This window comes from Melozone crissalis, unplaced genomic scaffold (assembly GCF_028551555.1).
Source record: "Melozone crissalis strain CALT ecotype California unplaced genomic scaffold, PUWL_Pcris_2 ptg000057l_1, whole genome shotgun sequence".
Taxonomy (NCBI): Eukaryota; Metazoa; Chordata; class Aves; order Passeriformes; family Passerellidae; genus Melozone; species Melozone crissalis.
This window is the reverse complement of record NW_026535835.1, coordinates 1,977,010-2,001,775: the sequence shown is the minus strand read 5'-3', so window position 1 is coordinate 2,001,775 and position 24,766 is coordinate 1,977,010. Positions and strand designations below refer to the sequence as shown.

The window sequence follows — 24,766 nt, the reverse complement described above, 5'->3', positions numbered from 1 at the left end:
GAATTTTTAGGAGATTCTGAAAAAAAACTTCCTGTTTTACCTTTGGGTAATTGTGGTTTTGGGATGAGTGAAGCTTGTGGCTGCTCAGAGCTCAGATCTGCACCAACACCTCATCTCCATGCAGCCCATTCCCACCTCCTGAGCTTGCAGAATTCCCCAGGGGCTGAATCCACTCCAAAGATGAAGATTTTTGTGGGATTAGTGCTGTTTATCACCACAGGTAGGCTGGGGCAGGCATCAGGAGGGACTTTCTGGCAGAGGTTCAGCACATCTGCTTTGTGCCTGCCCAGAAGGATAAAGGATTTGCTCTGTGACTGGGAAACAGTCCTGACTCTTTGCTTTCAACCTTTTCTTTGGGAAAATGAGCTGATGGCACCATGCTCCTTCGCTTTTTTGCTCATGCTGTCTCTGTGTGTCACTTCTGGCCCTTCCAGGCCAATTCCAAGCGGGTTTCATGGAATCCCAGAATATCCTGAGCAGCCACATGGGCTGGGCTCAGGGTAATTCCTCAAGTCACAACAAAGGGACCCCAAATTCCCAGAAAGGTGCCCAAAATGTGGTGAATAAAAGACAATGAATGGATTGACTGGATGAGGATGTGCTGTCACTATTTGTGTTCAGTTCTGCCCCTCCTGAGGCACCTTCTCATCCAGCTGGAAACAAATTCCTTCCTCTTCTGTTTGGACATGAATTGTCTTCCTTAGCAAACATTCTTGATTCTTCTTGGAGTGCCACACAGCAGAGTGACATTCCTGAGCCCTCCCAACAGCCTGGGCTGGAGAGGAAATGCTAATCCAGCTCAGGGACACACAGGGGACCCTGCCAGGCACACCCCACCTGGCAATCTGCATCTCCATGACTCCCTGCAGGGCAGGATGGAGGGCTCATGGTGTGCCCTGCCCAACACAGATGGATCCATTTGATTGATTTCTTTGGTTACATGATGTTGGTTTATCAGCTTTTACCAACTTAAAGCAGTAGAAAGACAGAATGTGCAGAAATGAGCTGAGAGAAATGAGTGCTGGGATCTGTTCCCCAGGCTGGCATGGCTTTGATGGTTGGTGGTGTTCTGAGCACTATGGGAGGTTCATCACCTGGAATCCCAGCTCCTTCACTGAGGTGCTGTGCTTGGGAGCACAATTCCCTCACCTGAGCCAGAGGTTAGGACCTCTGGAGACTGGCTGGGATCCTGTGGGATGGATTGGCCTTGGAGGGATCATCCTTCCCTGCTGGTTACAGTGTGCAGCTCTGGGACAAGCACTGCCTTGCTGTCTGAGCTAATGATCTGTTATCAGCTGTTGGTAATAATCTGAGGTTGTGATTTTAAAGCCTGCTTCTAACAGAGCCAGGTGCTGGGATGTCCATGGCTCCCAAATCCCACTGAGTGTCTGTCACAGACATCTTTTATGAAAAATCCTTTCCTTAAGATTTTTCCTCCTGAGAAGCTGGGAGGCCTCAGGAACAAAATGCAGACAATGATTATCTGCTGCTGTGGAATGCAACAGGTGCATCTGTGATTGGCCCATGTTGGTTGTTTCTAATTAATGGCCAATCACAGTCAGCTGGCTCAGACTCTGTCTGAGACACAAGCTTTTGTTATCATTCTTTGCTATTCTATTCTTAGCTAGCCTTCTGATGAAATCCTTTCTTCTATTCTTTTAGTATAGTTTTAATATAATATATATCATAAAATAATAAATCAGCCTTCTGAAACATGGAGTCAGATCCTCCTCTCTTCCCTCATCCTCAGACCCTTGTGAACACCGTCACAAGTGTTCTCCATCCGTGGAGCCTCTGCCCCCCTCAGAAAGTCCCCATGTCCCTCCTCACAGGTGTGGCTTCAAAGTACAGAAAGCAAAAGCACTGGGGCAGGGAGAAATGTGTTCAGATGAATCAAGAAAAGCAAAATTCAGCTTTAAAAGCAAACTGGGAGATGCTGAGGGTTCCCGGAGTGGAACCACTTGGGGTTGGGAAGTTCCTGGAATGATCTGCTGAGCTTCTGCAGGCCACAAAGTGCCACCCATCCCATCCTTCATGAGTGATCCCTGGGCTCCTGCTCAGCCTGGAGCTGGGAAAGGCAGCCTGGATGTGTCAGCACAGCCTGGGGCTCCTGGCAACTGATTTGTTGTTATTGTCCTCAGATAAAATCCAGTTAAGCCCTGTGTGGTCAGAGGGGCTCTGATACAGCAGGGAAGGACGTTGAAAGCTTCCTTCTCAGAAGGAATACTAATACTAAATAATACTACACAACAATGATGATGATAATAATATTAGTAGTAATAACCATAATTCTTCAAACTGTTCTTCCAACTATGATTAACATTCCCAGCTCATTTTTTCCTGTCTCTCAATGCTACTGTTTGAGGAAAAAAAAACCTTAAATGTGTGGGCAGGCAGGAATGTTTTGTCCAGGACAATGGAAGGCAGTGCTAGGTTTGGGAGCTGGACAAACCTCAAGGTTATTGTCCCTTCAAAAGCTTCAGAGGTGACAAATCTGTCCTGTTCTCAGTCAGGGCTCTGACTTTGAAACAACAGGAATATACTCTGGTGTCTTTCAGTATAAAAAAACCAAACAGACACAAAAGCAAACCAAAATCCATCATTATTATTTTTGTGTTTCTGATAAAAAGAGAGTCAATCTCTGCTAATGAAAAATATTAAAATTCCAGGTGTTCTGTCTAATAAATAATAACATGAGCATGGACTTGGCTTCCCACAGCCACCACCAAATCATCCATGGAGCTCTTTATGTGCAGCTCATTTTGAACTTTGCCTATTTCCTTCAGCTATGCAGATATAAATAAATAATTCCCCTTGATAAGGGTCTGGGAACACTGTACTTTAAAAGATAAGAAAGGTTTGAGGGGAAATTGTTTTTAAATCCCTACCATTTGTATGCTGTTCACTGTTCACACTGAGCAAAAATTCATTCAGCTGGCACTTAACCAAGCCTGTTTTATTCCTGCTCTGTGTTCAACCTATCCTTCTCCTGGGGACATCTAACCTTCCATGTAATTACCTCTCTGAGAGTGGGAAGGAGGCCTGAATAACCTCCCCACCAACTCAGTAAATGCACAGATCCTGGGACAGGTTATCAGGGGCAGGGCTGGCAGGAGCAGCGTGCCTGAGCCGTGAGGAACTGCAACACTTGAGCCATTTTCATTCCAGCATTGGGCCAAAAAAGGAGGACATGGAATGTCTGCAGAAAAATAACCCAAAACAGCCAGGAACCCTAAACACCCAGGATTTTTAGAGTTTGGGTTTTTTTCCTTTGGGAGTTGGAAATAACAGCGATGGGTTTTACCAAGGGATGGGTTTTACCAATGATGAGATTTACCAGGGATGGGTTTTACCAGGGATGGATTTCACCAGGGATGGATTTACTAATGATGGGTTTACCAATGATGGGTTTTACCACAGATAGGTTTAACCAAAATGAAGTTTTACCAAAAATGTTTTTTAGCAGGGATGGGGGGTTTACCAGGGATGGGTTTTACCAATGATGAGTTTTACCAGAGGCAGGTTTTACCAGGGGTAGGTTTTACCAATGATGAGATTTACCAGGGATGGGTTTACTAATGATGGGTTTACCAATGACGGGTTTTACCAATGGTGGGTTTTACCAGGAATAGGTTTAACCAAAAATGAGTTTTACCAAAAATGTTTTTTACCAGGGATGGGTTTTATCAATGATGAGTTTTACCAGGGGTAGGTTTTACCAGAGATGGGTTTTTACCATTGACGAGTTTCACCAGGGATGAGTTTTACCAAGGATGGGTTTTGCCAATGATTAGATTTACCAGGGATGGGTTTTACAAAAAATGGGTTTTACCAGGGATAGGTTTTATCAGAAATGGGTTTTACCAGAGATGGGTTTTACCAAAAATGGGTTTTACCAATGATGGGTTTACCAATGATGAGTTTTATCAATGATGGGTTTTACCACAGATGGGTTTTTACCAATGATGATTTTTACCAATTATGGGTTTTACCAATATTACCAATAATGGATTTCACCAGGGATGGATTTTACTAATGGTGGGTTTTACCAAGGATGAATTTCACCAGGGATGGGTTTTACCAGGGATGGATTTCACCAGGGATGGGTTTACCAATGATGGGTTTTACCAGGGACAGGTTTAACCAAAAATGGGTTTCATCAAAAATGGTTTTTACCAAGGATGGAGTTTACCAGGGATGAGTTTTACCAATGATGGGTTTTACCAATGATGAGATTTACAGGGATGGGTTTTACCAGGGATTCGTTTTACCAGGGATGGGTTTTACCAATTATGAGATTTACCAGTGATGGGTTTTACCAGGGATAGGATTTATCAAAAATGGGTTTTACCAGGGGTGGGTGTTACTAAAAATGGGTTTTACCAGGGCACCCAATGATGGTTTTACCAATGATGAGTTTTATCAATGATGGGTTTTACCAATTATGGGTTTTACTAATGATGGGTTTTACCAATCATGGGTTTTACCAGAGATGGGTTTTTACCAATGATGAGTTTTATCAATGATGGGTTTTACTAATGATGATTTTTACCAATTATGGGTTTTATCAATAATTCCAATAATGGATTTCACCAGGGATGGGTTTTACCGAGGATGAGTTTTAGCAGGGATTGGTTTACCAATGATGGGTTTTACCAGTGATGGGTTTTCCAATGATGGGTTTTACCAATGATGAGTTTTACCAGGGATGAGTTTTACCAATTATTAGATTTACCTGGGATGGATTTTACCAGGGATGGGTTTTACCAATGCTGGGTTTTACTAATGATGAGTTTTATAGGTTTATAGGTTTTACCAGGGATGGGTTTCACCAGGGATGGGTTTCACCAGGAATGGATTTTACCAGAGATGTTGTTTTTGTTTTCCCCCAGGTCTCTCCAAGTCCCTTGGTCTCATTGAGGGCTATGGTGGCCGTGGCAAGGGTGGCCTCCCAGCCACCCTGTCCCCCGAGGAGGAGGAGAAAGCCAAGGGACCCCATGAGAAGTATGGCTACAACTCCTACCTCAGTGAGAAGATCTCCCTGGACCGTTCCATCCCGGATTATCGCCCCACCAAGTGAGTGCCAGGGGCTCCAGCAGGGACTCTTTGTGTTCAGGTGTCACCCATAGCCAGGAGTGCTGGGGCATTCCCAGTCAGGTTTGGTGCTGCTGCTCTTCCCTCATTGTTCCCAGGGCCCTGTGATGAGAAGGGGGGTGGCTGGGCTGGAATGAGCTCATGGAGTCACAGAACCACTGATGCTGTAAAACCCTCAAAGGTTGTTGAGTCCAACCATTCCCCAGCACTGCCAAGGCCACCACTGACTGTGTCCTCAAGTGCCACATCAGCAGAGCTGTTAAACCTCTGCAGGGATGGGGATGCACTGCCCTGGGCAGCTGTGCCAGGGCCTGACCACCCTTTCTGTCAGGAAATAATTCCTAACATCCAACCTAAACCTCCCCTGGCACAACTTGAGGCTGTTTCTGCTTGTCCTGCCAGTTGGTACCTGGGAGAAGAAACTGAGCCCCACCTGGCCCCACCTTGGTTCCAGGTAGTTGGAGAGAGTGAGAGAGTTCACCAAGATGATTTATCAGGGTTAAAAAGTGAATTTCTTCCCAGCCTGTCTCTGTTTTCCTAAAGCAGTCCATGGTTTTGGGTGGAAGTGATGCCATCAGAAGCTCAGCTCTGCTTTCACTGAGGTTTTGGTGTTTAATACCCTGTAAAAGGGTGCAGAAATTCTTTCTCCCTCCCTCCCTCTCTCCCTCCCTCCTTGTCAGCTCCTTCATGTCCCTGCAGGACCTCCAGAGCCCTTGGGCTGCCCCCAGGCTCCTCCCAGCACAGGGATCCTCCAGGGACACTCTGGGATCTCCCATTTTAGATCTGGACATTTAAAGGGAGTTTCTACAATGGCAATATCTTTCCTGTCCTTTTTTTGATTGAGCTTTTAAGGTGCTGGTGATGTTTACCTGCCAAGCAGCACAGGAGAACAGCCTTTAGAAGAGGTGACACATCATTTTGTTAAGAGGATGAGGAAAGACACGCTGCAGGTTTATCTTTGTGAAGGTTAATTTTAGATATGGCTGCCAGAGTGTTCCTCAAAATAGGAAGGTGTCAGTTTGTCCTGGCCTGGAGTGAAATCCCTGATAAAAAAATGAGCTGAGAGAGGTTTGGATTGTGAAAGATCCGTGTCCAATGCCTGTGTCATTGGGGCAGTGACAAAGCTGTTGCCTGGCATCTGCAGAGCATTGAAAACTGTGCAGCAGGGATGCAGCTCTGTGGGGCAGGAGGGGGCAGATTGTCCAGGCTGGGGCTGCTCTTGTTCCCTGTGTCCCCAGAGCTCCAGATGTTCCAAGGGAACAGGGACAGCTCTTGTTCATTCTGTCCCCAGAGCTCCAGACTGTCCAGGCTGGGGCAGCTCTTGTTCCTTCACCTCTATGTCCCCAGATCTCCAGATTGTCCAAGGGAACAGGGACAGCTCTTGTCCCCTCTCTTCCCAGAGCTCCAAATTGTCTAGGACAGCAGAGGCAGCTCTTGTTCCTTCACCTCTCTGTCCCCAAATCTCCAGATTGTCCAGGCTGGGGCAGCTCTTGTTCCTTCACCTCTCTGGGTGCTGCCTGAATTCTGAGCAGCCCCTTGGAGCATCCAGGGCTGTCAAGCACTGACAACAGAAATCCCTGGATGAGTTTCCAAAGGAATGGAGCCCATTGTGCATTGTGCTGCTGCAGCTCCTCAGGCAGGCTGAATTGCAGGTACAAATTGCACCTTTGCCTCTGTGATATGCAAATCCCAGCACAATGCTGGATCCTTGGAGCGAGACCTTCCTCAGCACTTACCTGGGGCTGAGCTGCTGATTTCCATTTCTCATCCCCAGCTCTGACTTCCAGCAGAGCCAGCGTTACTTGGCGAGAATTAATTTGAGAAGTAATGCTTCTCTTCAGATTTGGGGGGAAGAAAAGGATTAATTCTGACATTTTCAGCCTTGCATTGTATTTTTCCTCAGTTCCACTATCCATCATTCCATGGGAGAGAGGGGGAGAGGACAGGGCACAGCATTCAAAATGCTCAGTTTGGAGCTGGGCTGAGATTTGGGAGGGAATTTGTGCAGCTGCACAACTCAGTGCCTTTTATCTGTGTAAGAACTTCAGGAGTGCATTTTGTTTATTGGTTTTCTTTTTGTTTTGGGCATCAATTGGCTTGATATTGTAAGAGAACAGTTGGTCTGTGTGTAATAGGCTGGAGTTTGCTGGAGAATTTGGAAAGTTTCACCTCTTCCTACCTCTGGCTTCAAGGTTCCCTCGCTATTTAGTGCATAAAGTTTTATGGCTGATTTTATGAAGGGTTGAACACAAACCATTTAAGTCAAGTATCCTGGTCTCTGATTAAAATAGATTCAAGTCAAGGGAAATTAGCCTAAATGGCTTTGAAATTGCAGCATTAGTGGGGAAAAACTGTTGAAAACCCTCCAGCTGATAAGCATTACAAAGCATGTAGTGGTTTTAAATATAATAGTGAAGCTGTGTGGTTCAGCTAAAGGCTGCAGAGTGTCTGGAATGCCAATGGACTGGCACTGGGCCTGGCACAGGCTGGCACGCCCCAGCCTTTCCTCTCAGTTTTCCCTGTTTTTAAGGGAAGATTCATGTGGTCAAGTGTCAGTGCCCTGAGTGCTGAGCAAAGCTGCATCAGAGCTCTGAGGCCTTTCCCTGCTCCTTTCTTGTGCCTGGGGGCAAAGGGAAGTGGAGCAAGGAGAGTTATGGGGAAGTTTGGCACATTTTGTGTATATTTTTGTGTCTCCAGGCTGCCTGCACCTCGTGGTCAGCCCCACTGAGGGTTCAGGGACTCAGGTATCGCTGCTCCAAGGGATTTCAGGAGCTGTTGGTGAGGAGGGGCCAGTCCAGCTCACAGCTCAGGGCCTCTCAGTCCTGCCCAGAGGCACAGAAGGGAGGGAGTTTCCCAGGGAAAATGGTCCCAGAGGTGTGAGGATGATGTTCAGGAGAAGGTGAGGTCTTTCCCAGCAGCAGGAGCTGTGGCAGAATACCTTGCTTGCCCTGATCTGGGGAATTGTGGTGTCACTTTCTGGTAGTTTGGATTATCATCTTTGCTTTAGTTGAGCTATTTCCTTCCCCTTTCCCTTTCTCCTTTCCCTTTCCCCTTCCTTTTCCCCTTCCTCTTTCTCCTCTCCCCTTTCCCCCTTCCCTTTTTCCCCCTCTCCCCTTTTCTATTCCACTTCCCTTATCCCTTCCCTCTTCTCCCTCTTCTCCTTCCCCATCACCCCTTCCTTCTTTCTGTTTCCTTTTTTCCCTTTCCTTTTCCCTTCTCCTCTTTCCCCTTCCCTGTTCCCATTTCCCCTCTCCTCTTTCCCCTTTCCTGTTCCCTCTTCCCTTCTCTTTCCCCTTTCCTGTTCCCTTTTTCCCTCTCTTTCCCCTTTCCCGTTCCCTTTTTCTCTCTCCTCTTTTCCCTTTCCTTTTCCCTTCTCCTCTTTCCCCTTCCCTGTTCCCATTTCCCCTCTCCTCTTTCCCCTTTCCTGTTCCCTCTTCCCTTCTCTTTCCCCTTTCCTGTTCCCTTTTTCCCTCTCCTCTTTCCCCTTTCCCGTTCCCTTTTTCTCTCTCCTCTTTTCCCTTTCCTTTTCCCTTCCGCTCTTTCTCCTTCCCTGTTCCCATTTCCCCTCTCCTCTTTCCCCTTCCCTGTTCCCTTTCCCCTCTCTTCTTTCCCCTTTCCTGTTCCCTTTTCCCCTCTCCTTTTTCCCCTTCCCTGTTCCCTTTTCCCTTTCCTGTTCCCATTTTCCCTCTCCTCCTTCCCCTTCCCCATTCCCCTTTTCTGCTTTCCCCTTTCCCCATTGCGGCTCCCCTGGGCTGGGAGGTGGAAACCCTTCCCTGCTGTTCCCCCCGAGGGATTTGGGGCTGTCCTGGGCCGATTCCCAGAGGTCTGGGATGAGCTGTGTGGAGCTGGTTCCAGGCAGGAGCTGTGCCTGCCCCAGCTGGACCTCACCCTGAGCAGGAGAGGCTGTGCTGGCTGTGCACGAGACTTTGCAGTGAGCCAAGTCACAGATTCCAGCTGGGAAAGCTCTTCCTTGGGCTAAAACAGGCAGGACTGGGGTTTTGGGGTGAGCTATTCCAGAACCTGCTGCCAGGCAGTGCCATAGTGAGAAGGGCACTGGGAACACATGCCTAATCACGCTTGATTGGCTTTTTTGGCTTTAAGATGAGATTCCTGCATGTTCTGGAAAACAATCTCAGCTTCCAGATTGGAAGTACCCAAGGTGCTGCCTGCAGCCTGCAGGATTTCTACACAAATCTTCACAAAAATGAGCTGGAGAGATTTTCTCAATTTTCTGCAAAATCCTCTGAAGGACAAGGCTGCTGTGTGAGTTTTATTGTTTATCCATTCCCAGCACTCGCTGCCTGCCTGGGGAGGATGGGGCTTTGGGAGATGTGTTGTTTTCTATATTGAAAGTGAAGCATATTTACATGGGATGCCAGGGCCTGCAAACATTCCCTGCTTGGATACAACATTTTATGCACCTCTGTTGTATCCTGTGATACAGGATTTAATGGGAACCTCTCCTATGTGTAGCCAGAAAATAAAATTGCTTTGTTAGATCAGCCTGCCTGTCCATCTTATCCACTATCTAATCTCTGATAGTGGAATTACCAGATGCTTCAGGTTGAAGAAATCATATTAAGGGAAACTATGAAATAATCTGCCCATCTGGTACATTCTGCCTCCCCCATTCTCTCCTTTCAATCCTACCCAACATAAATGTGGAGTTCTCATTATCTCTTTAAAAGTCTGTTCTTTTCTGGAATCCTGCTAAGCTCTGATTCAGTGGTATTTTATGGCATTATAGGATTAAGGGGTAGATTTAAGAGAAATAATACCCACAATTGTTAGGACTATTGGATCACTGGGTGCAGATGACACATCCCTGCTGCTGCAAATCTCCTGACAGCTGTTCTCAGGAGGGGAGCCCCGAGGTATTAAAGTGGAGAGCAAAGATGGTGTAAGAGATAAGCAACCACCAGAGTTTGATTTTTCATGGGTTTTGAGGGGTTCCCAGCCTGGAGACACAACCCCTTCTCCTGCCTGCCTTGGGGTCAGGAGATCCATGGAAAGGGACTTGGACAAGGGGATGTAGTGATAGGATGAGGGGGAATGGCTTAAAAATGCCAGAGGGCAGGGATGGATGGAATATTGGGAGGGAATTCCTGCCTGTGAGGGTGGAGACATACAGGAACAGGGTACCCAGGGAGGCTGTGGCTGCCCCTGGATCCCTGGGCCAGGTTGGATGGGGTTGGAGCAGCCTGGGACAGTGGGAGGTGTCCCTGCCATGGCAGGGCTGACACTGGATCAGCTTTGAGGTCCCTTCTAACCCAAACCCTTCAGAGATCCTCTGATGGAGAAGGTTTGGAGGTGCTGGGAGCCCGATTCGCTGCTGTGCTCTCACAGCACCTGCTCTGCGTTTGCCCTGTGGGGAGGTGCCCCCATCACCTGCTGCTGAAGAGGGAACAGTTCCATGTCCCTGCCTGGTGTAAGTGTCCCCGTGGCGTTTGGCTGAGTCAGAGCCATCCCTGCAGCTCTCAGTGCCTGAATCACCCGTTTAATTCCGGAGCTGCTGCCGTGGGATTGCAGCACCAGCTGCCTTTGGCTGCTTTATTGCCAGGGACCTCATGCAGCAGCAAGCTGAGCCTTTCTCGGGGATACACTGCAGAAGATGGAGAGCTTTGGCTTCTGGGTAGACTTTGGGTTGTTGTTTGACAGCTTAACTTAAAGAAACTAAATCAAGTTGTGATCAATTTTTATTTCAACTGGTTTTGTGTGGCCTCTGTGGGCTCTCAGTGTGTCCCTGCTGGTGCTGGAGCACTTTGTGGGGTGGAGGGAGCCCCTGTTCCCCTTGGGGTCTCTCCCCATCCCTGGAGAGCCTCCCCCAGACTTAGGGGATGTTGCAGGGTCCAAGAATTCCATTTTGGGCTTTTAATCACAGCAGAATGCATATCTGGATAGTGATGGATGTGGGTGTGACTGAGACACATCAGCACTGCCCAGGAGGATGCACCTGGAGGCTGTAATTGAGTCTCCGCCCATGAGAGCCCTCCTGCCTTCCCATCTCTTGTGCTGGATCCCAAATCTCCTGCAGAGCCCCCGCTGGCCATGGTTTGTGCCAGGGGCTCAGCCTGTGCCCTCTGAAGGGAAGGTTCCAGTGCCATCACACTCATTTTCCTGTGAAAATACAGAAATCTCTTCCACTGTGGGACTGACTGAGCTCCTGGGCTTTGCAGGTGCTCTTGTCTCAGATTCCTCTGGGACCAAGGCACTGAAATGAGGGACTTTCCCAACCCCTGCCACAGCCTGGGCAGGAGATGCCCCTGTCACTGCTCCATACACCTCACCTCATTTCCTGCCCTTTAACAAAACCAAATGCTTCCTGCCTTCCCCCTGCCCACAGGACTGTATTGGCTGTGGCAGAAGTGTCAGAGATGTGCAGATATCACAGTGTGAGAGCTCAGGGATGGCTTCCCAAGGATCTGGGCCATTCCTGAGCTCACATTTGTGCTGATGTGCCTGTCACTCGTGTCCTGCCCTGGGCTGCTCAGCCAGCCTTGATGAAGTGAGTCTGCAGAGAAGGACAACATTTAAGAAGACAAAACAAACTACTTGAATTATGAGAGTGATATTTGCTGGGAAATAGAGTTCCATGCCTGTTTATTTGTTGTGATTGCTGCTTATTGCAAACAAAGGAGGTCAGAAGAGCTCCTTCTCTCTTGCATGCACAATGTGCTACCACAGTCTGCAAAGAGTGCTTTGGTTTGTTTCAGTTCTACACCCAAACAACAGCCAGGAAAAGAGGCAGGATGTAGGGCTTTTTCTTCATCAAATAACTGAAGGGAAAACTAGAGAGGAATCAAGACAGTGGAAGAACCAAAAAAATTACTTTTTCAGATATGAAATTCCCTTTGAATTGCATGTGGGAGTGTATTAAAAGATCCTTACAGCTCTAGGAGAAAGCCAGGATTGGTTGTGCACCTTCTCTCCTCATAGATGGTTGTGGGTTTGATCCAGCATTGTATGAAAAACACTCCTGCCCTTGGCTTTTTATAGCTTCAGCCATAAAAAAAGGAAAAGTAATATTTTCCAGTACTTGGAAAGGTGCCACCTGAAAATTTTCTGGGAGAGCAAGTAGAGAAATCAAGCAGTGAGTATCAGTGTCACAGCTCTGGCGTGCAGGAGCTGTGCCTCAGAACAGGGGTCACCAAAGCCAGAGCAGATTTGCAGCTCGGGGATGGATTGTTGGATATTTTCTGTCCATGTGTTGTTCTGTCCTGCCCAATCTTTCCCATCTCTGTGTGGCTTCAGGCAGTTTTAATCTGCCAGGCTGCAAAAAGTCATGGAAACCTCCTGAGCTGGAAGGGACCCAGCTCAGGAGAATGAGAATCACTGGGGCTGGAAAATCCCTCCCAGCCCATCCAGTCCAAGCTGTGCCCATCCCCACCTTGTCTCCAGCCCAGAGCTCTGAGTGCCACCTCCAGCCCTTCCCTGGGCACCTCCAGGGATGGGCACTCCAGACCTCCCTGGGCATCCCCTGGCAGTGCTGAGCCCCCTTTCCATGGGGAGATTCCTGCTGATGTCCCCCCTGAGCTGCCCTGGCCCAGCCTGAGGCCGTTCCCTCTGCTCCTGTCCCTGTTCCCCTGGCTGTCCCCTCCTGTCAGGAGCTGTGCAGAGCCACAAGGGCCCCCTGAGCCTCCTTTGCTCCAGGCTGAGCCCCTGCCCAGCTCCCTCAGCCCCTCCTGGGGCTCCAGACCCTTCCCAGCTCCATTCCCTTCCCTGGACAAACTCCAGCCCCTCAGGGTCTGTCTTGAAGCAAGGAGCAAAATCAGCCAGTGCAGCCCTGCCCGTGCTCAGACACCCCAACAATCCCAGCCTGGGCATCCCTGGGAGCAGTGTCCAAACACTCCTGGAGCTCTGGCAGCCTCAGGGCCGGGACCTTTCCCTGGGGAGCCTGGGCAGGAGTTGTGTCACCTCTGCACCCACCCGGGTCCTGTGTCCCTGCAGGAGGGGCTGGGGAGGATGGTGGGAGTTGTTTTATGCAGGGGCTGCTGTCAGAAAAGATACCCTGGAATATCCTGACTGGAAGGGACCCACAGGATTATCCAGTCCAGTCCAGCTCCTGGCCCTCCACAGACACCCCAACAATCCCAGCCTGGGCATCCCTGGAGCTCCTGGAGCTCTGGCAGCCTCGGGGCTGTGCCCATTCCCTGGGCAGCCTGGGCAGTGCCAGGACCCTCTGGGGGAAGAACCTTGACTGAAATCCAGCCTGAGCCTGCCCTGGCACAGCCCCAGCTGTCCCTGTCCCACAGAGCAGGGATCAGAGCTGCCCCTCAGGAGGAGCTGCAGCCCAGTGAGGTCCTGCTGGTGTCACTCGAGGCTGTGCCCAGGCTGTCCCTCCCTGCTCTGAAGATCATTCCAAACCAGCTCCATTCAAAGTCAGGTTTTCATTTCTCCTGCACCCCCAGGGCCCTGAGCTCTGAGGAGCTGCTGCTCTGTGTGCCCTGTGCCCCTCCTGCCCTCCAGGGATGGGGCTGCAGCTTCTGCTGCCTTTGGGGTGATTTGCAGAGAGGAAAAAGCCTCTTTGCTGCTCCATTGCTTCCCCAGCACTAATACAAACCAGCAGGCTGTGGAATAAATACCAGTATTGATCTTTATTCCTCAGTGTGTTTGGACATGCTGCTCCTGACTTCCAGCAATGCTTTTTCTTTAGAACTGGGCAAGTAAAAGCTCTAAAAGCAGACTTTTCCAGCTGTGCTTTACATTTGTTGGTTATTATTTCAGCCCATTCCTGTGACCTGTAGGAGCAGCCTGGTTCCTTGGCCACACAGGCAGCTGGGGCTGGCTCCCCCAGAACTGGGGCTGCCAGACTCTCTGTGGAAATTTTAGGGGTTTGTGGTGCATGGATTTAGATGGGGACACAGGACAACTTTTCCCTTTTGAAGCAGAGGTGACTGGTGACTTGTGTGGGGTCAGGAGTGTGTCAGAAGCCTTTGGTGCTTGAAGTCCCAATATCTCCTTTAAACCCAGTTGGGAAGAAAATGCTTTGGGGAAAGCAGCTGGAGTTGTTTAGTGTCTGTTAGAGAGTCTCTTATTTCCATTTTGCTGCTCAGTGTCACCTGCAAACGCTGTGACCACGGATTTATAGCACTGCACCTCGGGGTTCTTAATGCCATGCCTTCCACTAATTGTCAATTTTCCCTTCCTGACTGCAGAGTTATTACCTGTTCTTGTAAGGTGGGAACATGGTGCTCCAGGGAAGGCTTCTGTGGCAGGAGTGTGCTATAAACCAGTTCCTAATGTAAACACAAGTATTAAATGATCACTTTTGGCAGAGGATGGGATTAGTGTAATTTAACAACTTGCTTTTGTGCTCCTCGGAACTCCTCTGCTGAAAAATACCTGTGTTATCATAAATACTTCTGCCCAAACTGTGCTTATGAGAATGAATGAAGCAATTTAAGCTTTGGATACACTTCTCTCCAGTTGGCTTCCAAGGAAATCAGGGCTTGTGTGTTTGTTTGTGCCACCAGCCTGCTCCCCTGGACTGCCCAGAGCTTTCCTGTTCCAAACCAGCACATGCCCAGCCAGAGCAGGCAGAAGGGGAGTCAGGCTCTGCTGTTTTGTTTGACAGCCTTGCTCTTGCAGCCATTTGTGCACTTTTCCAGCAGGAAAATCCAAGAGCAAGGAGGTCTCAATGACTTATTGTGTGTGTGTGTGAAAGGGCTGGGCATGGGCAGAGCTGGGTAAGTGGATGTGACACTCGGAATTGCTCTGGCTTTTATCTCCCTTAGATCTGTCTGAGCCTAATAACTTTATTACAAGAGCCTCTCACCAGAGTAAATTCCATTCTCTGCATTCTGTTTTTTACAACTTTGCAGATGATTTCTTCTTAGGACTTGCCAAGTAATGTGCCTTTAGAAATATCTGTATGTCCCTGAATTGTAATGCCTATTTTTGAGACAGTAATTCTAAAACAGAACTGAACATTTCTGAAGAAGAATTACTGGGAATAAAGTAGGTGCTTTAAAATCGAGTTTCCTGGAGAAATGTGAGGAAGTTTCAGGGCTTTGTGGTCAGAAATAGTTTGAGAACCTGGATCTGTAAACAGTGAACTGTACCAGACAGCATTAGGTGTATTAAGATGCTTGGGTCACAAAAAATGTACATCACAGGATAGACACAATAGATTTAATGTTGGCAGTCCCTTTTGCAAGCAGACATGTGCACTGAATCAGCAAAATCCAAAGCAGAATAAGCAATTAATGAATGGAGCATGATGAGGAAGTGGCAGAATGAATAGCAGGCTGAGCATTTGCCTTCTTTAAAGCCTGCTCATAATCTTTACAAAGGCCAAATGGAGATCAATTCATTTCCTGGTGAAGCTTTATTTCAGAGGACAGCACAAATGCAGCTTGTTTGGTACCAGTGGGTTCCATTTGTGGAGCTGTCTGTCACCAGAAGGACAAACCCAGCAGGTTTCCCCTCTGCCACTGAGGTTTCCAGGCAGGAAGCAGCACAGATGTTAGGGCAGAGCTGGGCAGCAGTGCCTGTGGATTAAGGGATGCAGGGAGCTTGAACCTGCCTGTGCTGGCACAGCAGAACTTGCAGTGGATTTACAACATTCTGTCCTTCAGCCACGGAGCTTTGCAGCCCAGCCATGGGGAAATCATTCAATCCCTTCAGGGCCCCATGGATGCATCAGGATTTACCTCCCAGGCCTTCAGCTGCTGAGTTCTGGGGGTTTGCTGTGGGCCAGAGGGAACCTGAGGAGCTGCAGGCAGCAAAGCCAAGCCCTGGGTGTGTGTGATGGTGTTCACAGGGGTCTGAGGTTGTAGGAAGAGATGAGGATCTGACTCCATATTTCAGAAGGCTTGATTTAATATTTTATTATATATATTATATTAAAACTATACTAAAAGAATAGAAGAAAAGGTTTCATCTTAGAAGGCTGGCTAAGAATAGAAAGAGAATAGAATAGAATCAGCAAGAATGATAGCAAAGGCAGCTGTCCCAGACTCTCTGGGAGGCAGCTGACTGTGATTGGCCATTAATTAGAAACAACCACATGAGACCAATCCCAGATGCACCTGTTGCATCCCACAGCAGCAGATAATCAATCTTTACATTTTGTTCCTGAAGCCTGTCAGCTTCTCAGGAAGAAAAATCCTAAGGAAAGGATTTTCATGAAAAGATGTTTGAGACAGGTGTGTCTGGATGTGTCTGGCTGTGCAGGTGGGGAGAGCTTTGGTGTTAGGGCTGGTGAAAAGCAGGTGAAAGTCCAATGGCCTTGGTAAGGTGAGGATAAGAGACAAGGAGTCCAGAATTCCCCACTTTTCAGGTGTGCATGCAAACCTCTGGGGTGTGTAGGTGACAGGGATGTCCTGGGATATCCCAAGATGTGGAGTTGAGCTCATCAGAAATCATATTTAAGCCTTTAAAGTTCATTGTGTACCTCTGCACATATTTTGATATGAGTTTGCTGTGTTTTCTCAAGTGTGTTATGGAATTATTTAGGTTGGAGAAGCTGCCCAGGACCATCGAGCCCAGCACGGCCAAGGCCACCACCATGTCCCCATGTGCCACATCCATGGCCAGTGCTCCCCAGACACACCCAGGGTACATTCAGTGCCACTGCTGGCTCCTCTGAGGGCTGCTGCCAGGGTGACAGAGGAGTGTGTCACTGTGGCAGGCTTTAGATGCTCTGTCAGCATCTCTGGGGTGGTAGCAAACAAATCTCCAGCCCCAAATCCTGGTCCCTGGGCTGGAGTGGCTCTGGAAGGTTCTGGGGCAGAGAGCTGTGGCTGCTGCCCTTTGGGTCTCTGCAGGAGGAGGCAGGCGCAACAAAAAGGATGTGAAACGCCATTTGTGGGGCATCTCCAGCCTGTCCCTAAAAACTGATTGTGTTTTGGCTTGGGGTTTTATGAGGGGACAGGGAGAAGTTGGAGTATTTTTATTAGTGATGGTTTTTTTCTTAACCTTGTGATAATTCAGCTTTTCTTTGACTGGCTGTGTTGGTTGGATCCCTCCCTCCCTGCTGTAAGGTGTTTCATGGTGCTGCAGTTCTACACTGGGTTAAACTGGGTGCCTTTGTGTGCTGGGGCTCTGAGCTGGTCACCTGTGTCCCCCAGTTGTGTATTTTGTGTGGCAGAGGGGGATGTGTCACCTAGGACAGCAGAAAAACCACAGAGGAGCAAATCTCTCCACAGAACAGCAGGGCTGGTGTGGAGCTTCCTCTGTGGAATAAAGGGAAGCTTGTGGCACTTTGGAAACTTCTGGCACTTTGTGTGTGGTCTTTGCTTTAATTCTCCACCCTCAATGTCCCCTGCATGAAGGGGCACCAGTATTTATGGTCAGTTCATTGCATTCAGTTAACTGTACCTGACACTGGAATCTGGGGGAAAGGCAGATCTCAATCAGCCCCATCTGCTGCTTTTCACCCTTTTGATGGTGCTTGGGACTCATTTTTATTCTTTTCCACCCACAGCAGCGCAAATGTCTCACCAGAGTGTCAGTGTGCCCTGGTGAGCAGCCTGGGCTGGGCTCTGGTGGTGCCAGTTCTGACATTTTGGGATGGCAGAGCCCTCCCTGGTGCAAGTTCTGGGATTTTGGGATGGCAGAGCTCTCTCCAGAGACAGCTCCAAGATTTTGGGATGGCAGAGCTCTCCCAGGTTCCAGTTCTGAGATTTTGGGATGGCAGAGCTCTCCCAGGTGCCAGTTGTGGGATTTGGGCATGGCAGAGCCCTCTCTGGTGCCAGCTCTGGGATGTTGGGATGGCAGAGCTCTCTGCAGAGACAGCTCCAGGATTTTGGCATGGCAGAACTCTCTCTGGAGACAGCTCCAGGATTTTGGCATGGCAGAACTCTCTCTGGAGACAGCTCCAGGATTTTGGCATGGCAGAACTCTCTCTGGAGACAGCTCCAGGATTTTGGCATGGCAGAACTCTCTCTGGAGACAGCTCCAGGATTTTGGGATGGCAGAGCTCTCCCAGGTGCTAGTTCTGGGATTTGGGGATGGTAGAGCTCTCTCTGGTGCCAGTTGTGGGATTTGGGCATGGCAGAGCTCTCTCTGGAGACAGCTCCAGGATGTCTGCTTGTGTGACATTTGCTGGGATGGCAGAGTCCTCCCTGTGTGACATTCCCCATGCAGGAATTTGGCAGACAGGGCTCAGTGACACCCCTCTGCTGAGGCTGATCCAGTTCTGGCAGAGGTTAAACAAACTTATCCAGCGATGTCTGTACGTAATGGGAAAGGTTTAAAAACCTCTCCATCTTCCAGTCCATAAAGCCGTCAGCAGCGTGGCTCTGTGAGCACAAAGAAGAAGAGCTGTCTCTAAAAGTCCATTGTGTCTTTTAAGTTCATCATTTTTATGCCAGCTCTTCCAGCAGTGGCATCATTCCACCTTGTTCCAGCCAGCACAAGTGCTGGCCGCTTTTCTTCTTCATTGTCCCAAGTCCATCCTGAGGGTGTCAAACTCCTGAGTTCCTGTGAGATCTGTTCAAGTAAAACTCTCCTACCTCAGGCTCTGCACCAAGGATTGCATTTTCAATTTGAGAGGAAGGTTTCCAGCAGTGCCAGTTCCATCTCAACCTGCCTGAGCACAGCTGGGATGTTTGCAGCTGGGATTTATCACCAGCTGGGGTCTGTGCACAAATCACCAACAGGACAGGACTGCTGGGAACCTGCCTTGAGCTGTTTTATTTTTCAGCATCAGCCTCATTACATGGTTATGACAATGGGAAGATGCTACCAGCTCACATCCCAGGCAGCAGACCAAGAGCTCAATGTCACAACTCACTTTATAAGTTTTTTGACCAATCACACAAAGCAAAAGCACATTGACAGTAGTTCTATCCAACCACTGTAAGAACAGGTAGCTTTGGTTAAACAATGCTTGCTTATTTCAAATACAATACCTGCTTGTGAGCCTTAAAACACAATGCACAGAGCTCCATTACTAAGCTTAGAACTTCCTAATATCTCACTAGATAAACTTCCTGTAGCTTAGACAGTTATTCTAGACAAGTGTTAATACACAGACCATTGTTCTATTTGTCCTTGCGTTGTTACCTTGTTGTATTTCATATTTCCAGAGTCCCATACTGTTGTTATGATATCCTTAAAGTCCATACCTTCTAGCTGGTTTTCTACCATGCAGTTCTCCTCTGTAGCACAGTTCCTCATGGCTTCACAGGGGTTCCTCCAGGGCTCTCAGCCCACCCCTTATCACATCGGGGTCACCAATTGTTGATATCTTATTGTTATTATCACATATTTCTAGAGTCCCATATTCTTGTTATTATATTCTTAAAGTCCATACCTTCTTGGCTGGTTTTCTACCATGCCAATCTTCTCTGCTGTGCAGTTCCTCATGGCTTCACAGGGGCTCCTCCAGGGCTCTCAGCCCACCCCTTTTATCCCAGTTATCTTCACAAGCCACAGCTGCTGCCCAACTAAGGACTTCACAGCTGTAGTTCGTTTAGAATAACTGGGACCCCACTTATCCAATACATAGGACTCTCACTACATCCTTGCTTTTCTCCTTTTTAAATAATTTTCCTGCTGACCAATCTCATGGCTGCTGCTTGGCTCTAATCACAGTTCTGCTGTCTCTGAGGCCTGCCTTTTGCAGCTTTCCCAAAACCCTCTGATTTTGTGCATTCCCACAGGATTGTCACCCTGGAGTCCCCGGCTGGGGCATGAAGGGCTCCCTTCCCTCTCTGATGTTGGTCTGAACCTTCAGCCTGGGGCTGCCTCTGATCAGGGGAGGAAGAAGGCATTTTCACCTTCCCAAAAACAGCTTCAGTGTGTTATACCTGACAGAATTATACCTGGGATGGAGGGCTGGAACAAACTGTCCTTTGGCAGTGGCAGTGTCACTTCATTGAGCTTGAAGGGAGTTCTGGGGGGAGATGTCTGTGAATTACCTTGTCCAGACTGTGCCTACATGAGCAGCTACAGAGCAGCAGCTGCCTCCAACAGAGGCTCTCAGAACATGCACTGGTAATTTACAACTTACTTACTGTCAATTTACACTTTATTGTCAATGCACAGTTTGACATTCGTGCCTTTCATCTGGGAGCACCCAGCCCTTGCCAGTGGCCAGGAGCGGGTGTTGTCCCTGTGGAGCAGTCAGGATCCTGTCTGTCCTTGTCAGGGCTCCTGTCTGTCTGTCCCTGTGGAGCAGTCAGGGCTCCTGTCTGTCTGTCCTTGTGGAGCACATCCAAGGCTCCTGTTTGTCTGTCTGTCCCTGTGGAGCAGTCAGGGTTTCTGTCTGTCCCTGCCCTGTCCTGCCCGGCCCTGCTCAGCACGGGTGATGGGCTCTGAGCTGACTTTGTCTCCCAGCCTGGCCCCTCCTGGCAGGGAGCTCAGGTGCCGCTGCCTGTGCTGTGACCCTGTCAGATGCTGCAGAGAGCCCTTGCAAAGCTGCTCCTTCACCCCATGCCTGTCTGGAGATCATTCAGAGCTCAGCTCTGTTTGCAGGGCACTGTTTTAGAACAAACAGAGAAAAAAATGCTCCTGAATTTCCTCCCTGCCCAATCTACCTTGCCTGGGAGGAGAGAGAGGCCACCAGCCAGGCAGCAGGACCTGCAGCCTTCACTCCTGAGCCCTGCTGAGCCCTTGTCCCCTTGGGCTGACCCTCCATCCCTGAGCATCATAACCTCAACCTCCTGTGTTTAAATCTCTCCTGCCTTGGTTGAGGGAACAGCAACCTCCTTCTCCTGAGGACCTGTCAAACTGGGAGCCCCCAGCTGTGCTCTGGATGGCCAGATGTGGCCAGATGTGGCCATGAGGAGACCCTGGAGCTTGGTCATCCAGTGGCCAGCCCTGCCTTGTCCTGCTGGGGCTGATGAGGGGCACAGTGGATGGCATTCCTGGTGCCAGGTGCCAGGGACACACTGTGGGCTCCTGCACCACACAGGGACAGTCCTGACCTCTGTCTCTGCAATGGGGTGACATTGCTGGTACCGCCCATCTGAGGAGTTCTCTCAGTTTTGGGAACTCAGCACTGAGAGATGCAGTGGGGACTCTTTCAATTGAAGATGATGTTTTCCTGAAGCAGCAATCTCTGGAATCTGGGGAGAATTTCAGTTCCTGTGCACTAATTGTGACCAAGCTGTGTCTCACACACCCTTGGCTTTAATGTGGCAGCTCCACAGCTCATTGTAAAAAAGGCATTTAAATATGTGTGAGTGGAACTCTCTCTCTGCTCCTGAGCCATGTTTTATGGGAGCAGCTCCACAGCCCTGTGGAAGATGTGCCAACAGAACTGAGCACTTCTATAATGTCCACAGTGTTTTTAAAGACAGGAAGTAACAATTCATTTATTCTGCTGATCAAAAGAATATTTGCCTGTTTAAATATTCACACTCTTGAGCCTGCTACAAGACTGAAATGTCAGGAGGGGATAAGCTCCTGATAAGCACGTTAGCTGGATTTATTTAGTGTGATGGCCAAAAGAGAAATCATTAATAAGTCAGGATCTAGACTGGGGAGCTCCTGGGTGCTCAGAATTAGAAATAAAGGTGGGGGGGGCAGGAGGGAGGAGATCCGGTGCTCTGATATGGAGGAGAGGAGGAAATCTTGGAGAACCATCATCAGGATCTGCTTTATAAAGAGGTGTGCTGTTTATAATCAGAACCACCACATCCTTTGTCTGCCCTGTATTCTCCCACAGGCACACAGGACCTGCATGGGCTGAGATGATCTTTAAGGTCCCTTCCAGCCAAGCCCCACTCAGTGAGGCTGTGATCTGGGTCCATTTTGTGCCAGCTGGCACAGATTGCTGTGTCTGACTGTCCCTGTGTGCTGCTGTGATGGCTGATCTCACAGGGCTGGACAGGGGTGCAGCAGGACCCCATCAGCAGCTGTAGGAATAACTCCAGAGGCTGAGGGAGCAGCACAGAACCCTAAACATGGGTGTTTTGCAGACCTGAGGGGCACAGAGACCTAAACATGAGTGTTCTGCAGACTTGGGGGGCACAGAGCCCTAAAGCCATGGCTGATCTGCAGAGCTGGGGGGCACACAACCCTAAAAATGCCCACACACCTAGGGGGCACAGAGCCCTAACATGGGTGTTCTGCACACCTGGGTACACAGAACCCCAACATAGGTGTTTTGCAGGCCTGGGGTTCTGCAACAATCCATGGGTGTTCTGCAGACCTGCGGGTTCAGCCCTCTCCATGGTGGTTGCTGCTGGTGGCATTTCAGAAGGACAGGTAGAGATGTCCCCTTCATGCTCTGGGGGACATGTTCTGTGTCCTGAACAGCCCTGGGGGCATCCCTGGGAAGATGAGGGATGGTGCAGCATCAGAGCTGATGGTGCTGCAGCTATGAAATAGAACCCAGATCATCAGTGAGTCTGGGCACAGACTCTTCTCCTCAGACACCCCTGAGCAGCACAGAGCAGCTCCTGTGCTGGTGTTCACAGGGGTCTCAGGTTGAGGGAAGAGATGAGGACCTGACTCCGTGTTTCAGAAAGCTTGATTTATTATTTTATGATATATATTACATTAAAACTATATTAAAAGAATAGAAGAAAGGATTTCATCAGAAGGCTGGCTAAGCTAAGAATAGAATAGCAAAGAATGATAACAAAGGTTTGTGGCTCGGCTCTGTCCAAGCCAGCTGACTGTGATTAGCCATTAATTAGAAACAACCACATGAGCCCAATCCCAGATGCACCTGTTGCATTCCACAGCAGCAGATAATCATTGTTTGCATTTTGTTCCTGAGGCCTCCCAGCTTCTCAGGAGGAAAAATCCTAAGGAAAGGATTTTCCATAAAAGATGTCTGTGAGAAGCTCCCACTCCTGACCCTGCTCCCAATGGCACAGCACAGCTCCAGGTGCTGCCATCCCTCCCTGTGCCAGGCACCAGGCAGGCCAAGGGACTGTGTGTTCCGCAGAGCTGCTCTTTCCCTGCTGTTATTTTACTGACCTTTTCTGCTGGGTGTGTTTCCCAAAGCAGAGCAGGGCCTGCCCACCCTGAGTGGCTCCTGTTCCAGCCCGTGTGGGCACTGCACAGGGTGTCCTTTGTGCCCTGGCTCTGAGGGATGGACAGTTGTTGTGGCTCTGCTCCCAGGGAACAGCAACAGGAGGAGAGGGAACAGCCTCAGCCTGGGCCTGGGGAGGTTTAGATTGGATATGGAGGAAATTTCTCACTGAAAGGGGGGTCAGGCATGGGAAGGGGCTGCCCAGGGCAGTGGGGGAGTCCCCATCCCTCATCTGAAGGCCGAGGAGTGGAGAATCCCTGAAGCCAAGCAGTGTCTCTGTTGTCTAGGAACAGTCCACACTCCAGGCTGCCCTTTATCTGCATTTCTTGGTGCTGATCAATGGGTTATATTGGGAAGGGAAGGTGTAGAAACCATTGGGGTTTGGCTGATGCCAGACAGGGCAGTTCCGGGTGCTTGATGGAAATGGCTTTGTGCCCCAGGTGAGAGGTGTTAATTGAGTGGTAGAATGGATCTTGTTAAATCACCGGGCAGCAAGAGGTGCTTTGTAAATGTTAGCTGCCACTTTGTGGCCTCTCTGTGCTCCTGGAGTGTTTGTTGTGATTCCAGGTGATTTTTCTGCGGAGGGATCATGAGGCAGTAAATGCTGGGATATCCCTTTTCTGTTACTGAGACAGACAATAAACATCCTAATCTCACTGCCTGCTCTGAAGAGTGGATTTACAGCTGTGTGCTGAGCAGAAAACAAACGAGCAGAGGATTCAAAGCAGGCTCTGCAGCAGGCAAACACGAGTTGGAGCAGAGCTGGGGTTTATGCTTTTTGTCTTCTGAATTTGGCTGACTTGATTAATCCAGCCTGATGTGTGCCAAGCTGTTCAGCAGAAACTCAGCCCTGCTTCCTCTTTCCCCAGCTCCCCTTGTCAGCCTTCCTTTGTTTTGGGATGCTTTCTTACATAAACCGGTGAAAAGATGTTCTCTCTAAATACATTTGTTTTGTGGGTTTCCTTGCAGGTTCTCATGTTTGCAGGCTTGGGCTTTATGTAGAATAAAGATCTGGGAGCCAGTAAAGGTGGTGGTGGCCACAGGGCAGGAGTTGTGTCACCCCCAGCACCCCCAGGGATGGGCACTCCAAACCTCCCTGGGCAGCCCCTGGCAGTGCTGAGCCCCCTTTCCATGGGGAAATTCCTGCTGCTGTCCCCCCTGAGCTGCCCTGGCCCAGCCTGAGGCCGTTCCCTCTGCTCCTGTCCCTGTTCCCCTGGCTGTCCCCTCCTGTCAGGAGCTGTGCAGAGCCACAAGGGCCCCCTGAGCCTCCTTTGCTCCAGGCTGAGCCCCTGCCCAGCTCCCTCAGCCCCTCCTGGGGCTCCAGACCCTTCCCAGCTCCATTCCCTTCCCTGGACAAACTCCAGCCCCTCAGGGTCTGTCTTGAAGCAAGGAGCAAAATCAGCCAGTGCAGCCCTGCCCGTGCTCAGACACCCCAACAATCCCAGCCTGGGCATCCCTGGGAGCAGTGTCCAAACACTCCTGGAGCTCTGGCAGCCTCAGGGCCGGGACCATTCCCTGGGGAGCCTGGGCAGGAGTTGTGTCACCTCTGCACCCACCCGGGTCCTGTGTCCCTGCAGGAGGGGCTGGGGAGGATGGTGGGAGTTGTTTTATGCAGGGGCTGCTGTCAGTCCTCAGGTCCTCAGTCTGTTCTAAAATGAGAAAAGATGTCCTGGAATGTCCTGAGCTGGAAGGAACCCCAAGGATCACCCAGTCCAGCTCCTGGCCCTGCACAGACAC

At 49.5% G+C, this 24,766-nt stretch overlaps 1 protein-coding gene across 1 annotated transcript in view; it reads left to right on the top strand.

Annotated features, from left to right (window-relative positions):
• Positions 1-24,766, top strand: part of GALNT17 (polypeptide N-acetylgalactosaminyltransferase 17) — a 245,160-nt gene that overhangs the window by 55,262 nt on the left and 165,132 nt on the right. Inside the window, exon 2 of the mRNA XM_054287051.1 lies at positions 4,893-5,076. Coding sequence (XP_054143026.1) covers positions 4,893-5,076 — 184 coding nt within the window. The remainder of the gene's footprint in view (positions 1-4,892; positions 5,077-24,766) is intronic.